The 21,617-nt window shown below is 43.1% G+C and overlaps 1 protein-coding gene across 6 annotated transcripts; it reads right to left on the bottom strand.

Annotated features, from left to right (window-relative positions):
• Window positions 1–507: 507 nt before the first annotated feature.
• On the bottom strand, window positions 508–14,500 carry LOC139416859 (proton-transporting V-type ATPase complex assembly regulator TMEM9-like). 6 transcript variants are annotated; one of them, XM_071165998.1, is made up of 6 exons: window positions 14,417–14,500; window positions 13,712–13,888; window positions 12,807–12,898; window positions 12,395–12,503; window positions 3,861–3,992; window positions 508–2,018 (listed from the first exon to the last, which is right to left on the bottom strand). In XM_071165998.1, exons 2-6 carry the CDS (start codon window positions 13,805–13,807, stop codon window positions 1,866–1,868), a joined length of 582 nt encoding a protein of 193 aa, XP_071022099.1. In that variant the 5' UTR covers window positions 13,808–13,888; window positions 14,417–14,500; the 3' UTR covers window positions 508–1,865. The 6 variants fall into 6 exon arrangements, with proteins under 6 accessions (XP_071022099.1, XP_071022102.1, XP_071022100.1 ...); XM_071166001.1 differs by having other exon boundaries at window positions 13,712–13,881; window positions 14,417–14,495; XM_071165999.1 differs by having other exon boundaries at window positions 14,382–14,456.
• Between the last annotated feature and the right edge of the window lie 7,117 nt (window positions 14,501–21,617).

The following is a 21,617-nucleotide window of genomic DNA, read 5'->3' as shown; positions in this document are numbered from 1 at the left end:
AAACAGCTATGAAAAATACAGATGAAAACTCTCTAGGTAGATAGTGTGGTCTACCTCAGGTGAGCAATAGCTCGAGACTTCCGTAGATATCGTGCACCAGCTGTTATTTACAAAAATACATAGTCTGCCGCCCCTTGTCTTACCAGAAGCCGCTGTTCTATCCTGCTGGAACATTGTATAACCAGCTAGCTGTATGTTGATAGTGTTGTCGTTCAGCCACGACCTTGTGAAGCATAAGATATTACCGTTTTGAATGTCCCGTTGGTAGTTTCATCTTCTGCGCAGGCCCAGTTAATACTTTACCTAACATAGGACCACATCCATTTCCACATCATAATGTGCTGTGTGGCCATCTAGTGGTCATGAGTCATACAGGCACCTCTGAAGATGAGGGATATGACAGCAGGTAACTCAAGCGACAACAAGGGGTTTAACATCGTCTATAAATACATAAGCAATCAAACTATGTTATACTGATTTCACCAAATAACTCCAACAGGATAAAAATAAGCTCAACCAAGGTCCATTTTTACTGTTTTCCAAGCATGGTGTAGGCAATTACACAGACATTCTTTCAACATTGCAAGATCTCAGAACAGAGTCCAACTAAAATAAACAATGTAATAAAATCCTAGCCTATATCAAAACACAGATATCAGTTGATATGTCTTTAACATCAACATACAGGCCCTACCATATTCCTTTTGATAATTACATTCAAAATAATGTCAATTAAGAGTACATCTGCATTAAAATACGTCAGCTAAAACATTAATTAAATAGACCTTTTCATCAATTCTCAATGTGTGTGTGTTTGAGGTAAAGCAGGCTAGCATAACTTCACCTCAGAATGTGATTGGAAATGTCCCCCCTCCACACACACAGCACAGAGCCTCAGTCAGTGCTAGTTAATGGAATGTGAGGCAATCCACTGACTGCAATATTCCACTCTGGAATCATACAAAGACATTTGGCATTCCAGTGACTCTAAAGTAAATTACTACATTACAATGACCGTTACAAGCTAAGCTATTCACATTTAGCATCCTCAGAGGTTTCACTCATCTGTGTCCACTCCAGGTAGAGACAGCCTATCAAACAACACATTTTTCAAAGCCAGCCAAACTATCAATCATCATTACATGGCTAAATAAAGCAATACATTTTCCTTTCTTGTGTCTTTAAGTGCAAAGGATATCATCAGGAAGTGCAAAATGAACCACAAGTGGTTCTGAAGATAAATAGTGCTTAAACTAAGGAATGAACTTGGCTTGGCACCAGCTAATAATTAAAGTAACCAATTACATACCGGCAGCCTATTTACAGTGAGCCTATCATTCACAAGCATTCAGCCTACCTAAAGTATCCGGTGCGCTGAGTTAGCTTCACAATACAACAATGCTACAATGAGGATTGAAAATTATTTGTAAAATGTGCTTAAGCATGTTAAAAATATTCTGAATCAGTCCTACTTTTTCAAAGCTTATTTTGGATAAAGTGATTGTAATATATCCAGTTCCATTTCCTGTTTTATCTTTCCATGCAGATGATGCAGAGATGATGATGCAACCACAACTTCCACTTTGCTGTTTGGCTATACTCCTCATTTTGATACACATCTATATTCTCATGACAGCAACCACCATTTTCGGAAACAAAGGACAATTGGGCCAGCGATCGTTCCAAACAGAATTACCATAACGCTTATTAACAATCCTAAATGTGCAGGGACTGTATTGAAATGGCAAAGGGATTGAAATCCTGAAGAACAACATGTAGCTAGCTAGTGACAATACAACAGCAGCAGATGTGGACGAAGCTTGGGAGGTGACTCTAGCCTCTGATCTGAAGTCAGCCATTGAGGTTTAACTAAGCATCTTGTGTCGGTCAAAGACAGTCTTGCGCTGTTCCTGGACCTGTTTTTTCCAGCGCTGCTGGGCTCCCTCTACCCGTTCCAGTACCGTGTTACCCCTGCCTCCCTGGGCAGCAGCAGCACACTCAGGCTGCGGCCGCATGTCCTGTATGGGAGGGGTCGAAGGGGAGAGACAGAGCGAGACAGAGAGAGACACAGAGAGGACATAGAGAGGAGAGACAGACAGACAGAGAGAGTGTACAGGACGTTACACACACCTGTTAAATCAGTGAAGTAGAAACCAGCAAACCAGTAGAATTGTTCCATAAGCCTCACATCCCACAGCCTCCCGACAGACGTAACATTGCGTTGCAGATGTTAAGAAGCAGAGACCATATCTTCCCGAGTTTGTTTCCTATGTGTGGTGTACAGTGCCTTCGGAAAGTATTCAGACCGCTTGACATTTTGTTACATTACAGCCTTATTCTAAAATGGATTTTTTTTAAATCCTCATCAATCCACACACAATACCCCATAATGACAAAGCAAAAACAGGTTAAGAAATTTTTACTAATTTATTAAAGAAATTGAAAAACTATCACATTTACAGTCTTGGCAAAAAGTTTTGAGAATGACACAAATATTAATTTGCCATGCAAATGAACTGAATCCGCCAAAAACAAGACAAGGTGAGCGCATTTGGGGAGTTTGGGGAGTTTCTTCCATTCTTCTCTGCAGATCCTCTCAAGCGCTGTCAGGTTGGATGAGGAGGGTTGATCCACAGATATTTTCAGGCCTCTCCAAGTCTGGGCTCTGGCTGGGCCACTCAAGGACATTCAGAGACGTGTCCCGAAGCCACTCCTGTGTTGCCTTGGCTGTGTGCTTAGGGTCGTTGTCCTGTTGGAAGGTGAACCTTTGCCCCAGTCTGAGGTCCTAAACGCTCTTGAGCAGGTTCTCATCAAGGATCTCTCTATAATTTGCTCCGTTCATCTTTGCCTTGATCCTGACTAGTCTTCTAGTCCCTGCCGCTGAAAAACATCCCTACAACATGATGCTGCCACCACCATGCTTCACCGTAGGGATGGTACCAGGTTTCTTCCAGGCGTGACACTTGGCATTCAGACCAAAGAGTTCAATATTGGTTTCATCAGACCAGAGAATGGTGTTTCTCATGATCTTAAGAGTCTTTAGGTGACCATTGACAAACTCCAAGCGGGCTGTCATGTGCCTTTTACTGAGTAGTGGCTTCCGTCTGGCCACTCAACCATAAACTCTATCACTCTACCTGATCGATGGAGTGCTACAGAGATGGTTGTCCATCTGGAAGGTTCTCCCATCTCATCAGAGGAACTCTAGATCTCTGTCAGAGTGACCATCGGGTTCTTGGTCACCTCTCTGACCAAGGCTCTTCTCCGTCGATTGCTCAGTTTGGCCGGGCGACCAGCTCTAGGAAGAGTCTTGGTGGTTCCATCCTTCTTCCATTTAAGAATGATGGAGGCCACTGTGTTCTTGGGGACCTTCAATGCTGCAGATATTTTTTGGGTACCCTTCCCCAGATCTGTGCCTCGACACAATAGAGTCTCAGAGCTCTACGGACAATTCCTTCGACCTCATGGCTTGGTTTTTGGTCTGACATGCACTGTCAACTGTGGGACCTTAAATAGACAGGTGTGTGCCTTTCCAAATCATGTCCAATCAATTGAATTTACCACAGGTGGACTCCAATCAAGTTGTAGAAACATCTCTAGGATGATCAATGGAAACAGGAGGCACTTGAGCTCAATTTCGAGTCTCATAGCAAAGGGTCTGAATACTTATGTAAATAAGGTATTCCTGTTTTTTATTTTTAATACATTTGCAAAAATGATGATTATGGGGTATTGTGTGTAGATTAATGAGGATTGTTTTTGTTTAATCCATTTCAGAATTAGGCTGTAACATAACAAAATGTGTAAGAGGTCAAGGGGTCTGAATACTTTCCGAAGGCACTGTATATCTGTTTATATACCTCAGAGTCGTCCTCGTTGTGAAGGGGTTGGATGTAGGGGTCATGTTTACGGATGAGAGGTTCAACCAGTAGCAGGAACAACATGTAGAGTAGCAGAGAGCCCACCACTGACAGGTAGATGATGATCGTCACCTGGGATGGAAAATAAATGTAGCTTGGATTAAAGTTTAGCAGACAAAGCCTTTGGCTGCTTTCTGACATGCTAAGGCAAACATTTGACAAGTTAAACATGCAGGGGTACAAAGACAGGAAAGGAAGGATGTATCTAAAAAGCAGGAGAGGGATATTTCATATGTTATTTGTTATTTATATATTAGAAATAATATTACTATTCAGTTTATTTGCAAATACAGACACATAGTCTTGTATGTAAAAAAGAATTGACATTTTTTGAATAAAAAACTGAAGAATAGAATAGATGTTAATGTATAAATTTATGATAAATTATTATATTTGTCGAAAACAGGTGCCTTCTGCTTAGGGCTGGGAGATACGGGCTGGGTGACTCACTATGTACAGTACCAATCAAAAGTTTGGACACACCTACTAATTCAAAGGTTTTTCTTTATTTTTACTATTTCTACAAAATATATTTTAGATTTGAGATTCTTCAAAGTAGCAACCCTTTGCCTTGATGACAGCTTTGCACACTCTTGGCATTCTCTCAACCAGCTTCACCTGGAATGCTTTTCCAACAGTTTTGAAGGAGTTCCAACATGCTGAGCACTCGTTGGCTTTTCCTTCACTCTGCGGTCCAACTCATCCCAAACCATCTCAATTGAGTTGAGGTCGGTTGATTGTGGAGGCCAGGTCATCTGATGCAGCACCCCATCACTCTCCTTGGTCAAACAGCCCTTATACAGCCTGGAGGTTTGTTGGGTCATTGTCCTGTTGAACAACAAATTATGGTCCCACTAAGCACAAACCAGATGGGATGGTGTATCGCTGTAGAATGCTGTGGTAGCCATGCTGGTCAAGTGTGCCCTGAATTTGAAATAAATCCCTGACAGTGTCACCAGCAAAGCACCCCCATACCTCCTCCTCCATGCTTCATGGTGGGAACCACAAATGCGGAGATCATCCGTTCACACTCTCACAAAGACATGGCGGTTGGAACAAAAAATCTCAAATTTGGACTCATCAGACCAAAGAACAGATTGACACCATTCTAATGTCCATTGCTCGTGTTTCTTGGCCCAAGCAAGTCTCTTCTTATTATTGGTGTCCTTTAGTAGTGGTTTCTTTGCAGCAATTTCATGAAGGCCCGATGTTGATATGTGTCTGTTGGAGGAGAGGGCTATTTCATATATTAATTTTTATTTACACACTGAACAAAAATATAAACGCAACATGTGAAATGTTAGTCCCATGTTTCAAGAGTTTAAATATAAGTTTCCAGAAATGTTCCACATTGGGCACAAACGTGTTTACATCCCTGTTAGTGAGCATTTCTCCTTGGCCAAGATAATACATCCACCTGACAAGTATGGCATATGAAGAAGCTAATTAAAATGCATGATCATTACACAGGTGCACCTTGTTCAATAAAAAGGCCCCTCTAAAAACGAATGTGCCGTTTTGTCACACAACACAATGCCACAGATGTCTCAAGTTTTGAGGGGGCGTGGAATTGGCCACCAGAGCTGTTGCCAGAAAATGTACACGTGGTCTGCGGTTGTGAGGCCAGTTGGACGTACTGTCAAATTCTCTAAAACTGCATTGGAGGCGGCATATGGTAGAGAAATGAACATTCAATTCTCTGGCAACTGCAATGGTGGACATTCCTGCAGTCAGCGTGCCAATTGCATGCTCCCTCAAAATATCGGTGACATTGAGCTGTGTGACAAAACTGCACATTTTAGAGTGGCCTTTTAATGTCCCCAGCACAAGGTGTACCTGTGTAATGACCATGCTGTTTAATATGCCACACCTGTCAGGTGGCTGGATTGTCTTGGCAAAGGAGAAATAGTCACTAACAGGGATGTAAACACATTTGTGCATAGAATTTGACATTTCTGGGATATTTTATTTCACCACATGAAACATTTGACCCACACTTTACATGTTCTGGTTATTTTTTTGTTCAGAGTCGAATACACAACAGAATATAAGTTTATATATACATTATACAGTGATGATGTTTGTCGAAAACAGGTGCCACCAACTCAGTGGGTCCTTGAGCAGACCACTTAACCCTGCTCCACAGGTGCTGCTCTGTAGCTGACCCTGTGCTGCACGTGGCGCAGAGCAGGTGGTAACTGAGATGATGCCAACAACCCTGAGATGATGCCAACAACCCTGAGATGATGCCAACAACCCTGAGATGATGCCAACAACCCTGAGATGATGCCAAGTTCTGTTTGACACTTGGTATTGCCATATTGGTCAAAAGTCTGGCCATCATTTAATCAGCATTAAAGGTTAAAATGTAACACTTGTACTGTAGGTGCTGCTGCCTCCATGTGCTCTCATTGGTTGAGGAATCCCTGAGAACAGACCACCTGTGGGTTATCTTTGGGGGCATACTGTTTGTTGGGGGTGAATTGGAGAAGCCCGATGAAGTATTTATAAACAGCGATTGGGCACAGAAAAACCATCAGCGGTTGGTTCCCCTGAGATACAGACCATCGTCTACAGACTCTACATAGCACAGGTAAGATCTAGTCCAGTCTCATCTTTATATAGTTTTAATGAGTCCTGTAACACGTGTACAGCATAGCATTTTGCATATTGTACCACTAACAAAATTATTTCCTTGATAATTAACAATGTTTGTCCTTTCATTTTCTGACTTAATTTGTATTTTTTCCTCTTCTCTGAAGACTGTTAGTGTTGTATCTCTTCTCTCTGAAGACTGTTAGTGTTGTATCTCCTCTTCTCTCTGAAGACTGTTAGTGTTGTATCTCCTCTTCTCTCTGAAGACTGTTAGTGTTGTATCTCCTCTTCTCTCTGAAGACTGTTAGTGTTGTATCTCCTCTTCTCTCTGAAGACTGTTAGTGTTGTATCTCCTCTTCTCTCTGAAGACTGTTAGTGTTGTATCTCCTCTTCTCTCTGAAGACTGTTAGTGTTGTATCTCCTCTTCTCTCTGAAGACTGTTTGTTAGTGTTGTATCTCCTCTTCTCTCTGAAGACTGTTTGTTAGTGTTGTATCTCTTCTCTCTGAAGACTGTTAGTGTTGTATCTCCTCTTCTCTCTGAAGACTGTTTGTTAGTGTTGTATCTCCTCTTCTCTGAAGACTGTTAGTGTTGTATCTCCTCTTCTCTCTGAAGACTGTTTGTTAGTGTTGTATCTCCTCTTCTCTGAAGACTGTTAGTGTTGTATCTCCTCTTCTCTCTGAAGACTGTTAGTGTTGTATCTCCTCTTCTCTCTGAAGACTGTTAGTGTTGTATCTCTTCTCTCTGAAGACTGTTAGTGTTGTATCTCCTCTTCTCTCTGAAGACTGTTTGTTAGTGTTGTATCTCCTCTTCTCTGAAGACTGTTAGTGTTGTATCTCCTCTTCTCTCTGAAGACTGTTTGTTAGTGTTGTATCTCCTCTTCTCTGAAGACTGTTAGTGTTGTATCTCCTCTTCTCTCTGAAGACTGTTAGTGTTGTATCTCCTCTTCTCTCTGAAGACTGTTAGTGTTGTATCTCTTCTCTCTGAAGACTGTTAGTGTTGTATCTCCTCTTCTCTGAAGACTGTTAGTGATGTATCTCCTCTTCTCTCTGAAGACTGTTAGTGATGTACAGTGCCTTGCGAAAGTATTCGGCCCCCTTGAACTTTGCGACCTTTTGCCACATTTCAGGCTTCAAACATAAAGATATAAAACTGTATTTTTTTGTGAAGAATCAACAACAAGTGGGACACAATCATGAAGTGGAACGACATTTATTGGATATTTCCAACTTTTTTAACAAATCAAAAACTGAAAAATTGGGCGTGCAAAATTATTCAGCCCCCTTAAGTTAATACTTTGTAGCGCCACCTTTTGCTGCGATTACAGCTGTAAGTCGCTTGGGGTATGTCTCTATCAGTTTTGCACATCAAGAGACTGCAATTTTTTCCCATTCCTCCTTGCAAAACAGCTCAAGCTCAGTGAGGTTGGATGGAGAGCATTTGTGAACAGCAGTTTTCAGTTCTTTCCACAGATTCTCGATTGGATTCAGGTCTGGACTTTGACTTGGCCATTCTAACACCTGGATATGTTTATTTTTGAACCATTCCTTTGTAGATTTTGCTTTATGTTTTGGATCATTGTCTTGTTGGAAGACAAATCTCCGTCCCAGTCTCAGGTCTTTTGCAGACTCCATCAGGTTTTCTTCCAGAATGGTCCTGTATTTGGCTCCATCCATCTTCCCATCAATTGTATCCATCTTCCCTGTCCCTGCTGAAGAAAAGCAGGCCCAAACCATGATGCTGCCACCACCATGTTTGACAGTGGGGATGGTGTGTTCAGGGTGATGAGCTGTGTTGCTTTTACGCCAAACATAACGTTTTGCATTGTTGCCAAAAAGTTCAATTTTGGTTTCATCTGACCAGAGCACCTTCTTCCACATGTTTGGTGTGTCTCCCAGGTGGCTTGTGGCAAACTTTAAACAACACTTTTTATGGATATCTTTAAGAAATTTATTCTTGTCAGTCTTCCATAAAGGCCAGATTTGTGCAATATACGACTGGTTGTTGTCCTATGGACAGAGTCTCCCACCTCAGCTGTAGATCTCTGCAGTTCATCCAGAGTGATCATGGGCCTCTTGGCTGCATCTCTGATCAGTCTTCTCCTTGTATGAGCTGAAAGTTTAGAGGGACGGCCAGGTCTTGGTAGATTTGCAGTGGTCTGATACTCCTTCCATTTCAATATTATCGCTTGCACAGTGCTCCTTGGGATGTTTAAAGCTTGGGAAATCTTTTTGTATCCAAATCCGGCTTTAAACTTCTTCACAATAGTATCTCGGACCTGCCTGGTGTGTTCCTTGTTCTTCATGATGCTCTCTGCGCTTTTAACGGACCTCTGAGACTATCAAAGTGCAGGTGCATTTATACGGAGACTTGATTACACACAGGTGGATTGTATTTATCATCATTAGTCATTTAGGTCAACATTGGATCATTCAGAGATCCTCACTGAACTTCTGGAGAGAGTTTGCTGCACTGAAAGTAAAGGGGCTGAATAATTTTGCACGCCCAATTTTTCAGTTTTTGATTTGTTAAAAAAGTTGGAAATATCCAATAAATGTCGTTCCACTTCATGATTGTGTCCCACTTGTTGTTGATTCTTCGCAAAAAAATACAGTTTTATATCTTTATGTTTGAAGCCTGAAATGTGGCAAAAGGTCGCAAAGTTCAAGGGGGCCGAATACTTTCGCAAGGCACTGTCCTCTTCTCTCTGAAGACGGTTAGTGATGTATCTCCTCTTCTCTGAAGGGAGTTAGTGTTTTATCTCCTCTTCTCTGAAGACTGTTAGTGTTGTATCTCCTCTTCTCTGAAGACTGTTAATGATGTATCTCCTCTTCTCTCTGAAGACTGTTTGTTAGTGTTGTATCTCCTCTTCTCTCTGAAGACTGTTAGTGTTGTATCTCCTCTTCTCTCTGAAGACTGTTAGTGTTGTATCTCCTCTTCTCTCTGAAGACTGTTAGTGTTGTATCTCCTCTTCTCTCTGAAGACTGTTAGTGTTGTATCTCCTCTTCTCTCTGAAGACTGTTAATGATGTATCTCCTCTTCTCTCTGAAGACTGTTAGTGTTGTATCTCCTCTTCTCTCTGAAGACTGTTAAGTGTTGTATCTCCTCTTCTCTCTGAAGACTGTTAGTGTTGTATCTCCTCTTCTCTCTGAAGACTGTTAGTGATGTATCTCCTCTTCTCTCTGAAGTTAGTGTTTTAAGGTGCTAAGTTGCTTTAATTTATTTTTTTGCCTTTTTTCTCCCCAATTTCGTGGTATCCAATTGTTAGTAGCTACTATCTTGTCTCATCGCTACAACTCCCGTACGGGCTCGGGAGAGACAAAGGTTGAAAGTCATGCGTCCTCCGATACACAACCCAACCAAGCCGCACTGCTTCTTAACACAGCGCGCATCCAACCCGGAAGCCAGCCGCACCAATGTGTCGGAGGAAACACCATGCACCTGGCAACCTTGGTTAGCGTGCACTGTGCCCGGCCCGCCACAGGAGTCGCTGGTGCGCGATGAGTCAAGGATATCCCTACCGGCCAAGCCCTCCCTAACCCGGACGACGCTGGGCCAATTGTGCGTCGCCCCACGGACCTCCCGGTCGCGTCCGGTTGCGACAGGGCCTGGGCGCGAACCCAGAGTCTCTGGTGGCACAGCTGGCGCTGCAGTACAGCGCCCTTAACCACTGCGCCACCCGGGAGGCCCGACTCAGGTTCTTTCTGACTCTCATGTGGCTTGACTAAGCTATATTTTGTCATCCTGTTGACATGCAAATGTATTTGAACCCCTCCCTTCTATTTTTTCCCTCTCTTAGTTTTCTTTCCCCTACTGAAAGCCATGGCCTCCCTCTCTCTGGGACTGCTGTTTCTCTGTATGCTGGTTGGCGTCCATGGTGCAAATGTCAGGGTGTCCGGCCTTCATGCCAGCGGCCTTCGAGGGGACCCTGCTGGTAATTACCCTGACCCCTACGTCAAGGTTTGGTGTGGTGGCAAATCCGGTGGCATGACAGACTGGCACAAGGATACTCAAAACCCATCCTGGAGTGCTGTATTCAACTTTCTGAATGTGCCTTCCGGTGCTTCCCTCAAGTTTGAGATCTGGGACAAGGACCTAAACTTCGATGACCACCTGGGAACCTGCACCACTAACCTCCAGCTTGGCAGTCACAGCGTAACCTGCGGTCTGAGTAGTGGAACCTTCTACTACACTTACAGTTACCAGTAAACCAGCCATAATGTACAACATCAGTTACCAGTAAACCAGTCATAATGTACAACATTAGGCCATCACATACCTTAATGAAATTCTAATTAATTTTACTGATGAACATTAAGCCCTAAATAAAAACTTGCATTTCTGAACAATGGTCTCAGTCTGGTTATCTAATTTATTTGGACAGAGAAGCTACATGTTTTACATTTGACACTATACTGCAGCATTTTGGATTCGAGATCAAATGTTTCATATTAGGCAACAATACAGAATGTCACCTTTTATTTGAGGGTATTTTCATACATACAGATGTAGGATCACTTTTGTTGCTGAGAATTTTCCTATGCCACATAAATTCACTGAATCCCCACACTAACCCACAGTTATATTAACAGTACTGCACTTTCATGAAGCCTACTATTGTCTAGCTAATAGTTTAATCACCGAACAAGCACATTATGGAGTAAAGGTTAAAATCCTGTTGCTGCACGATTATTTTGCTACGACAATACTGGTCAAATACAGATCCTACATCTGTATCTGTTTTACTGTTCAGAAATGAAAGCACTTTTTGCATCTACTCCTCCATTTAAAGAAGTCAATTATTTGGACAAATTCACTTATAGTTTATTAAAGTAGTCAAAAGTTTCGTATTCGGACCCATATTCCTAGCACGCGATGACTACATCAAGCTTGTGACACTACAAACTTGTTGGATGCATATATAGTTTGTTTTGTTTGTGTTTCGGATTATGTTTTGTCCAATAAGAACTGAATGATGAATAATGTATTCTGTCATTTTGGAGTCACTTTTATTGTAAATAAGAATAGATGTTTCTGAACACTACATCATCAATACGGATGCTACCATGGTAAGGAATAATCATGAATGAATTGTGAATAATGACGAATGAGAAAGTTAGAGGACACAAATATCATACCCCCCAAAAGTATGATTGTTATCAGTGAGAAATTAGCATTTCTTAAGGGGTAATGTATGATCTTTAGTCATGATTTTGGGGGGTATGATCATCATTTTCACGATTCATTCATTATTATCCGTAGTCATGGTGTCATCCACATTAATGTAGAAGTGTTCAAAAACATCTATTCTTATCTACAATAAAAGTGACTTCAAAATTACACAATACATAATTCACCATTCAGTTCATATTGGGCAAAATATAATCTAAAACACGACTGAACAAGGTTGTTTGTTATCAAACCAATAATTTGTGTCCTGGGATTAGTTTAAAACAGCCCGCAACATGGTTTGTGAAATTATTTAAAATGCGGACAAATCCGGCACAGAATGAAAAAAGGTATCTCCAGTAATTTGGGCCATTTGTTTTGAATGGGCTATAGACAAGCCGTTTCCATTGTTGTAAAGCTGCAAGCATGCCTGTCGCGAAGCTGTGCCTTTTCCTCTCTGGCACTCAGAGGCTGAGTAAGTCAGTAGGGCTGAAGGATGTGATAGTATCATATGCTAAATAAATAAACACTGAGGGGACTGACTACTGTATGGATAGCCAGTCAATCTGTTGCTTTACTAATGATGTAACTTGTTGAATATCATACTCCTTCCCTACACCATAGTCTCTTCAGCATTAAAACGGGTCACTTTTGACAGGGTAATATCAGTTGAAATCAACTTTTGTGTGTCATTGTAAAGGGTCAGTAGTACCTTGATGGTGTTGCTGCTGCGTTCCTCATACTTGCACTCACACAGTAGACAGTAGGCCTCCACATCATGGCCTGGCACTGGCATGGGCTCCACTACATGGAGGCAGTTACTGAGCACAGACAAAGGTACACACATTATAAATAACTAGTCTCTTATTATTAGTCTACTGCCTCCATGTTAGTCCAAGATGTAAGCCTGACACCTTAATTCATTCTTTCCAGAACTACATTGAACTAAGACATCGATCAGCAAATTGTGAGCGTGGGGGATCCTTAAATCCACAGCTTCATGACAGAACTAGTTAAATGTACTGTGAAAGACAACAGGAGTGAACAAAGATGAGTGACTGAGTTAGACCAGATGGGAGTTCTGCATGATGTGCATAGGGCCTATGTGATAGAACATTTCTCACCAATCTTTCTGGGAGACATTCCTGCTGTAGATGTGTCCGGTGATGTTCCTGTAGGGTGGACAGATACACTTGCAGCGCACGTCTTCAAAACTCTGTGAACATAGAGAATAACATTATCGTCATGGGGGTCTTCAACACAGTGATTTGTTAGCCTGTACTCTCAGAAAAAAATATGATAACTAGAACCTAAAAGGGTTCTTTGGCTATCCCCATAGGAGAACCCTTTGAAGAACCCTTATTGGTTCCAGGTAAAAAATCATTTTGGGTTCCATGTAGAACCTTTTCCACAGAGGGTTCTACCTGAAACCGAAAAGGGTTATCCTATAGATGGGTTAGCTAACAAAGTCCCGAAAACGATGTGCTGCAATCAGGCAGAAGTCCGTGTGTTGCTGTGATTCTGGATGGTCAGATTACTAGCAACAATGACAAGAAGCTGCCATGTGGGAATCGTAGGTTGCTCGTTTCAACTCGTTTTATCTTGTTCTTGATACCAAGTCTTGTTTTGAGGTCTATGCTAATATGGCAAAAATCCCCTAGCTAGCTAACCAACAACTGTAACAATGTACTTGAGAGACAACAAACGCACATTGTGTGTAAACTTATTTATGTTTTCAATAAACATTCGAAATGTGGGTCAAAATATATATAATAAATATATTTAACATGTTGCCAACAATCTATGCCAACCCTGTCTGTTTTGCCACATAGTTGCTAAACAACCTATGGGGATGGCCGAAGAACCCTTTTTTATAAGAGTGTGGTCCTAGATCTGTTTGTGCTGTCTTGCCAACTGACAATGACCGCAGACAGCACAAACAGATCTGGGACCAGGCTAATGATTTGTGTGAGCATCATCAGAAATGCACACTGTACACCAGTGAGTATGGCCCAGTCAATGAACATACCTTGCTTGCATGTGCAAACGAGAACACCTCACAGAGCAGCACAAGCAGCAAGCCAAATAGGAGAGACCTGGAACTCTGTTCTCTCCTGGATGACATACTGACAGACAGGAAGACAGGTAGCAATCTCCTCAATCTGGACTGGAGGAGGAAGACCACTGACCGAGCTGTATCTGGTATCTGGGAGGGAGGGGAGACGTGGTCGGTCACACGCACACTCTTTATGGTAAGTTTTCCCACAGGTTTGCTTTTGCTACATTTTTAAATAAACAAATGTACATTTGTATTTACAACTGCTGTCAAGAGTGACGTTGATTCTTGAGATTAGTCGTACCCCATCAGAACCCCAAATCTAAGCATGTTTTACCCAAATGTTTGTAAACAGGAGTAAATGTAAACACTATTTAGCCTAAGTTTGATATATGGGATGGTCAGTCATTGCATTCATAGCTATATCTCAGATTTTTAGAGTGGTTACATTTCTCAGCTTTGTTATTGTTTTAATTGATGATTTCTGCTTTAACGTTAATAGCTGGCTAACAGTAGCTAGCATGCTGTCGACAAAGGCCTTTATTAGAGGCTAAGTCGTTAGTGTCATTAATTAATATGTGTATGTGGCAAAAGTAACATTACAAATTCCACACCAGCGTAACATGTATTAGCTTGCAAATACCTGTGAAAAATGTTATTTATTTGCTACGCACATACCACAGGACTTCCGCTTTTCCTTGTTCTTCTTCAGTGGAGTGTAATGGCGGTTGGTAGCGAACTGTGAGTGCCTTATCGCCACCTTCTGGGCTGGAATAGAAAGACCAGAGCCATAGGTTTTTCATTGGAAAGGACGGGTGTATTTAGGATTCCTGGCAATGCACAAATTATTTACATATTTGAATGCAATTTAATGCTTGCTGGGTAAAAAGCCTCAGTCCATCATGTGAAATATTGGCTAAAATGTCTGTTTACGATGTGTAGCCTGATGTATCATTTAACATTTGAGTCATTAAGCAGACACTCTTATCCAGAGTGACTTACAGGACCAATTAGGGTTCAGTGCCTTGCTCAAAGGCACAGCGACAGATTTGTCACCTTGTCGGCTCGGGGATTCAAACCAGTGACCCTTCGGTTACTGGCTCAACGCTCTAACCACTAGGCTGCCTGCCACCCTCGAATCCTCTCTTTAGCTGTAACGTAAACCCTGCTTCTTCTTCTTGACCCGATCAATGTCTCTATTTCCTGGTAATCCTATCATATATATTCTTTCAGCCTAGACTCTAGGCTAACTTTTAATACGTCATACAAATCAATAACGCACGGATGCAGCTGAAAACACTTGAGGTCCTAGTCATCATGGGGAGAAATGGCAGAGGGAGACACTGATACTTCTCTAATGAGCTTTAACATCAGTGTAAACACTTCTCTGTATTGTCTGGTTGTCTTCCTCTTTCCCTCCACCTGTATCTGTATTTCAGACTGGTCTCATAGACTAGACGGAACATAGTTATAGTAAGTCCAGGACAATGAAATTAGTATGATATGTTATGTTTGGTATAGTTATATAAGACAGAAGGTCAACTCTACTGGAGGGATGCTCAGGCGCCACTCCAGGATGTCCCATAAGTGTTCAATTGGGTTGAGATCTGGTGACTGACACACCCGCACACACACACACACACACCTACCAGACAAGCTAAATGCCTTTTATGCTCGCTTCGAGGAAAGCAACACTGAAGGATGCACGAGAGCACCAGCTGTTATAGATGACACCAGCTGTTCTAGATAACGTGACTGAGTCTGTAATACCCCATGTCACTCACATCAGTAGCTTTGAAAGGCTGGTCATGGCTCACATCAACAGCATCCTCCCGGACACCCTAGACCCAATCCAATTCGCATACCGCCCCAACAGATCCACAGATGACGCAATCTCAATTGCACTCCACACTGCCCTTTCTCACCTGGACAAAAGGAACACCTATGTGAGAATGCTGTTCAATGACAACAGCTCAGCGTTCAACACCATAGTGCCCACGAAGCTCATCGCTAAGCTAAGGACTCTGGGACAAAGCACCTCCCTCTGCAAATGGATCCTGGACTTCCTGATGGGCCTCCCCCAGGTGGTAAGAGTAGGCAACAACACGTCTGCCACGCTGATCCTCAACACTGGGGCCCCTCAGGGGTGTGTACTTAGTCCCCTCCTGTATTCCCTGTTCACCGACGACTGTGTGGCCAAACACGACTCCAACATCATTATTAAGTTTGCTGACGACACAACAGTGGTAGGCCTGATCACCGACAACAATGAGACAACCTATAGGGAGGAGGTCAGAGAATTGGCAGTGTGGTGCCAGGACAACAACCTCTCCCTCAATGTGAGCAAGACAAAGGAACTGATCGTGGACTACAGGAAAAGGGGTGCCGAACAGGCCCCCATTAACATCGACAGGGCTGTAGTGGAGCGGGTCGAGAGTTTCAAGTTCCTTGATGTCCACATCACTAACTAACTATCATGGTCCAAACATACCAAGACAGTCGTGAAGAGGGCACGACAAAACCTTTACCCCCTCAGGAGACTGAAAATATTTGGTATGGGTCCCCAGATCCTCCTTCTACAGCTGCACCATCGAGAGCATCCTGACCAGTTGTATCACCGCCTGGTATGGCAACTGCTCGGCATCTGACCGTAAGGCACTACAGAGGGTAGTGCGAACGGCCTAGTACATCACCAAGCATCCTGCCATCCAGGACCGATTTAATAACAGGTGTCAGAGGAAGGCCCATAAAATTGTCAGAGACTCCAGTCACCCAAGTTATAGTTTCTCTGCTACCACATGGCAAGCGGTACCGGAGTGCCAAGTCTAGGACCAAAAGGCTCCTCAACAGCTTCTACCCCAAAGCCATAAGACTGCTGAACAGTTCATAAAATCGCCACTGGACAATTTACATTGACCCCCTCCCTTTTGTACACTGCTGCTACTCGCTGTTTGTTTGTTACCTATGCATAGTCATTTCGCCCCCACCTACATGTACAGATTACCTCAACTAACCTGTACCCCCACACATTGACTCAGTACCGGTGCCCCCTGTATGCCCTGTTATGTTATTCTTATTGTGTTACTTTTTATTATTACTTTTTATTTTAGTCTACTTGGTAAATATTTTCTTCTTGAACTGCACTGTTGGTTAAGGGCTTGTAAGTAAGCATTTCACGGTAAAGTCTACACTTGCTGTATTCGGCACGTATCAAATAAATAAAGTGATTTAACACACACACACACACACACACACACACACACACACACACACACACACACACACACACACACACACACACACACATACACACCTTTTAAACCCCCTATGCTACTTTGAGACCCCTCTTTCAAAGTCACTGAGATCTCTTCTTCTAGCCATGGTAGCCCAAATAATGGACAACTGGGTATTTTTGTACATGACTCTAAGCATGATGGGATGTTACTTGCTTAATTAACTCTGGAACCACAGCTGTGTGGAAGCACCTGCTTTCAATATACGTTGTATCCCTAATTTATTCAAGTGTTTCCTTTATTTTGGCGGTCAACAATATTAGGAGAGGACTTCAGGAAATAGCAGAGGGAGCACCCCCCTATCCACATTGATGGGACCAAAGAGGAGAAGGTGGAAAGCTTCAAGTTCCTCGGCGTACACATCACTGACAAACTGAAATGGTCCACCCACACAGACAGTGTGGTGAAGAAGGTGCAACAGCGCCTCTTCAACCTCAGGAGGCTAAAGAAATTTGGCCTAACACCTAAAACCCTCACAAACTTTTACAAATGCACAATTGTAAGCATCCTGTCGGGCTTTATCACCGCCTGGTATGGCAACTGCACCACTCACAACCGCAAAGCTCTCCAGAGGGTGGTGCAGTCTGCTCAACGCATTACCGGGGGCAAACTTCCTGCCCTCCTGGACACCTACAGCACCCAATGCCACAGGAAGGCCAAAAAGATCATCAAGGACATCAACCACCTGAGCCACTGCCTGTTCACCCCGCTATCATCCAGAAGGCGAGGTCAGTACAGGTGCATCAAAGCTGGGACCGAGAGACTGAAAAACAGCTTCTATCTCAAGGCCGTCAGACTGCTAGGCAGCCATCACTAGCACATCAGAGGCTGCTGCCTGTAGACAAGATTAGGAATCACTGGCCACTTATAGAAATGGATCCCTAGCCACTTTAATAATGTTCCGTATCTGGCATTACTCATCTCATGTGTATAAACTGCACTCCACACTATTCTACGGTATCTTAGTCACTTTTAAATTGTGTTTACATATTGCATTACCCATTTCATATGTATATACTGTATTCTATACTACACCACTGACAGTTAAACAGCCATCACTAGCACATCAGAGGCTGCTGCCTATAGACACTTTAAGGAAATGAAACACCAGCCACTTTATGTCTCCGTATCTCGCATTACTCATCTCATATGTGTAAACTGTACTCTATACTATTCTACGGTATCTTAGTCACTTTAATTGTTTGTAAATATTGCATCACCCATCTGATATGTACTGTATATACTGTACTATATACTATGCCACTGTACCTTAGGCCAACGCTCTGACATACACAACCGTTCAAAGGTTTGGCGTCACCTGGAAATGTCCTTGATTTTTAAAGAAAAGCACATTTTTGGTCCATTTAAAATAACATCAAATTGGTCAGAAATACAGTGTAGACATTGTTAATGTTGTAAATGGCTATTGTAGCTGGACACTGCAGTTTTTTATGGAATATCTACATAGGCGTACAGAGGCCCATTATCAGCAACCATCCCTTCTGTTTTCCAATGGCACGCTGTGTTAGCTAATCCAAGTTTATAATTTTAAAAGGCTAATTGGTCATTAGAAAACCCTTTTGTAAATATGTTAGCAGAGCTGAAAACTGTTGTTTTGATTAAAGAAGCAATAAAACTGGCCTTCTTTAGACTAGTTGAGTATCTGGAGCATCAGCATTTGTGGGTTCGATTACAGGCTCAAAATGGCCAGAAACAAAGACCTTTCTTCTGAAACTCGTCAGTCTATTCTTGGTCTGAGAAATGAAGGCTCTTCCACGTGAGAAATTGCCAAGTAACTGAAGATCTCGTACAACGCTGTGTTCTACTCCCTTCACAGAAGGGAAACTGGCTCCAACCAAAATAGAAAGAGGAGTGGGAGGCCCCGGTGCACAACTGAGCAAGAGGACAAGTACATTAGAGTGTCTAGTTTGAGAAACAGATGCCTCACAAGTCCTCAACTGGCAGCTTCATTAAATAGTACCTGCATTAAAGAGGACTGGCAAAAGTGCTCTTCACTGACGAGTCATGGTTTTGTCTCACCAGCAGTGATGGTCGGATTCGCATTTATTGTTGAAGGAATGAGCGTTACACTGAGGCCTGTACTCTGGAGCGGGATCGATTTGGAGGTGGAGGTTCCGTCATGGTCTGAGGCGGTGTGTCACAACATCATCGGACTGAGCTTGTTGTATTTGCAGGCAATCTCAACGCTGTACGTTACAGGGAAGACATCCTCCTCCATCATGTGGTACCCTTCCTGCAGGCTCATCCTGACATGACAATGCCACCAGCCATACTGCTCGTTCTGTGCGTGATTTCCTGCAAGACAGGAATGTGAGTGTTCTGCCATGGACTGCGAAGAACCCGGATCTCAATCACATTGAGCACGTCTGGGACCTGTTGGATCGGAGGGTGAGGGCTAGGGCCATTCCCCCCAGAAATGTCTGGGAACTTGCAGGTGCCTTTGTGGAAGAGTGGGGTAACATCTCACAGCAAGAACTGGCAAATCTGGTGCAGTCCATGAGGAGGAGATGCACTGCAGTACTTAATGCAGCTGGTGGCCACACCAGATACTGACTGTTACTTTTGATTTTGACCCCCCCCCCCCCCTTTGTTCAGGGACACATTATTCCATTTCTGTTAGTCACATGTCTGTGGAACTTGTTCAGTTTATGTCTCAGTTGTTGGATCTTGTTATGTTCATACAAATATTTACACATGTTAAGTTGCTGAAAATAAATGCAGTTGACAGTGAGAGGACGTTTCTTTTTTTGATGAGTTTATTAGAATTTTAGCAACCAGGAAATGGCTGAGTGATTTCTGCATATTGTACCTTTTTAAGAAGCTGATAAAAAGAAAAACAGAGAAATGTTAAGAGGAAACAGTTAATCTGGTTTAGACTAGTTCTAGTGTTGTTCAGTCCGAGAACTGTTGGTGTTCTTCTGCCTCATATAAGTGGACAGCTGTCAATCACACACCTGAGTCCCGGGAGAGGAGGAGGAGGGGGAGAAGAGGAGGAGGATGAAGAAAAGAGGAGAGGAGCTGTGGTGAGTCTGGTGCCGAGGGGAGAAGAGAAGAGGATGAGGAGAGGAGAAGAGAGTGTATCTGAAATGGATGCAGTGTAGAAGAGGTAGAGCCTCTAAGGGACAGAGATGCTCTTTGAGGGAACTGAGAGGAGACTGACTGCTGAAGCAGAGCAGGAGATTCAGCCAGACAGAACACACAGCCCTAGCAGCTACCATGACACATGATGGACACACACAGACATGCAGGACACACACACACACACACACACACACACACACACACACACACACACACACACACACACACACACACACACACACACCTAAATGAATAGGCAGCATTGCAGCAGGGCCTTGTGTGGCATTCCAGTGAGGCTAATATGACACAGCAGGATTCCATTCATTACACGACACACACACACACACACACACACACACACACACACCACCTCAACAAATAGAGACCCTTGTCCCTCCACATATTTTGATTTTGTCATTATGGGGAATTGTGTGTAGATGGGTGAGAATATATATATTTTTAAATCCATTATGAATTCAGGTTTTTACACAACAAAATATGTAATAAGTCAAGGGGCATGAATACTTTTGGAAAGCACTGTAGATATAAACATGTCAAATATGTTCAGAAAGAAGGATACTCAGGCCTCCCGGGTGGCGCAGTGGTTAAGGGCGCTGTACTGCACGCCAGCTGTGCCATCAGAGTCCTGGGTTCGCGCCCAGGCTCTGTCGTAACCGGCCGCGACCGGGAGGTCCGTGGGGCGACGCACAATTGGCCTAGCGTCGCCCGGGTTAGGGAGGGCTTGGTCGGTAGGGGTGTCCTTGTCTCATCGCGCACCAGCGACTCCTGTGGCGGGCTAAGGTGGCCAGGTGCACGGTGTTTCCTCCGGCGCATTGGTGCTGTTGGCTTCCGGGTTGGATGTGCGCTGTGTTAAAGAAGCAGCGGCTTGGTTGGTTGTGTATCGGAGGACGCATGACTTTCAACCTTCGTCTCTCCCGAGCCCGTACGGGAGTTGTAGCGATGAGACAAGATAGTAGCTACTACAACAATTGGATACTATGAAATTGGGGAGAAAAAGGGGTAAAATGTAAAAAAGAAAAAAAAAAAGAAAGAAGGATACTCTTCCTGCGTCTCAAATATCTGTAACTTAAATGGAATATAAGAAGAGGACAAAGGTGAATTGAGTATTGCAAATGCAATGGAACGTTCCCATGCAGATGTCAATACAGTTAATGGGGCCTCTGAAATGCAGGATCACCATCTGGTGATGCCGTGTTAGAAACAGACACTGTTATATTCCATCGTCTTTTATCCATCCACCTTGTAGTGGTGATTCTCAACCCAAGATCTTTAGTACGTATTTAAGGGGTTCCGTGAAAAAAGGAAGTAAAAATGCACAGCTGTTCTTGTACAGTAGACCCAACACAACTCCTGTGGAATGAACAAATCAGAGACAAAACCAACGCACCATATAGCAAATCCGGTACCGACAGACAGTAGTTTGACCTATCACTGCGGTGGTACCAAGGGCATCAGGAAGGAGA

The sequence above is a fragment of the Oncorhynchus clarkii genome, chromosome 9 (assembly GCF_045791955.1).
Source record: "Oncorhynchus clarkii lewisi isolate Uvic-CL-2024 chromosome 9, UVic_Ocla_1.0, whole genome shotgun sequence".
NCBI lineage: Eukaryota > Metazoa > Chordata > Actinopteri > Salmoniformes > Salmonidae > Oncorhynchus > Oncorhynchus clarkii.
The sequence above is the reverse complement of the archived record's forward strand: the minus strand, read 5'-3'. Positions and strand labels throughout refer to the sequence as shown.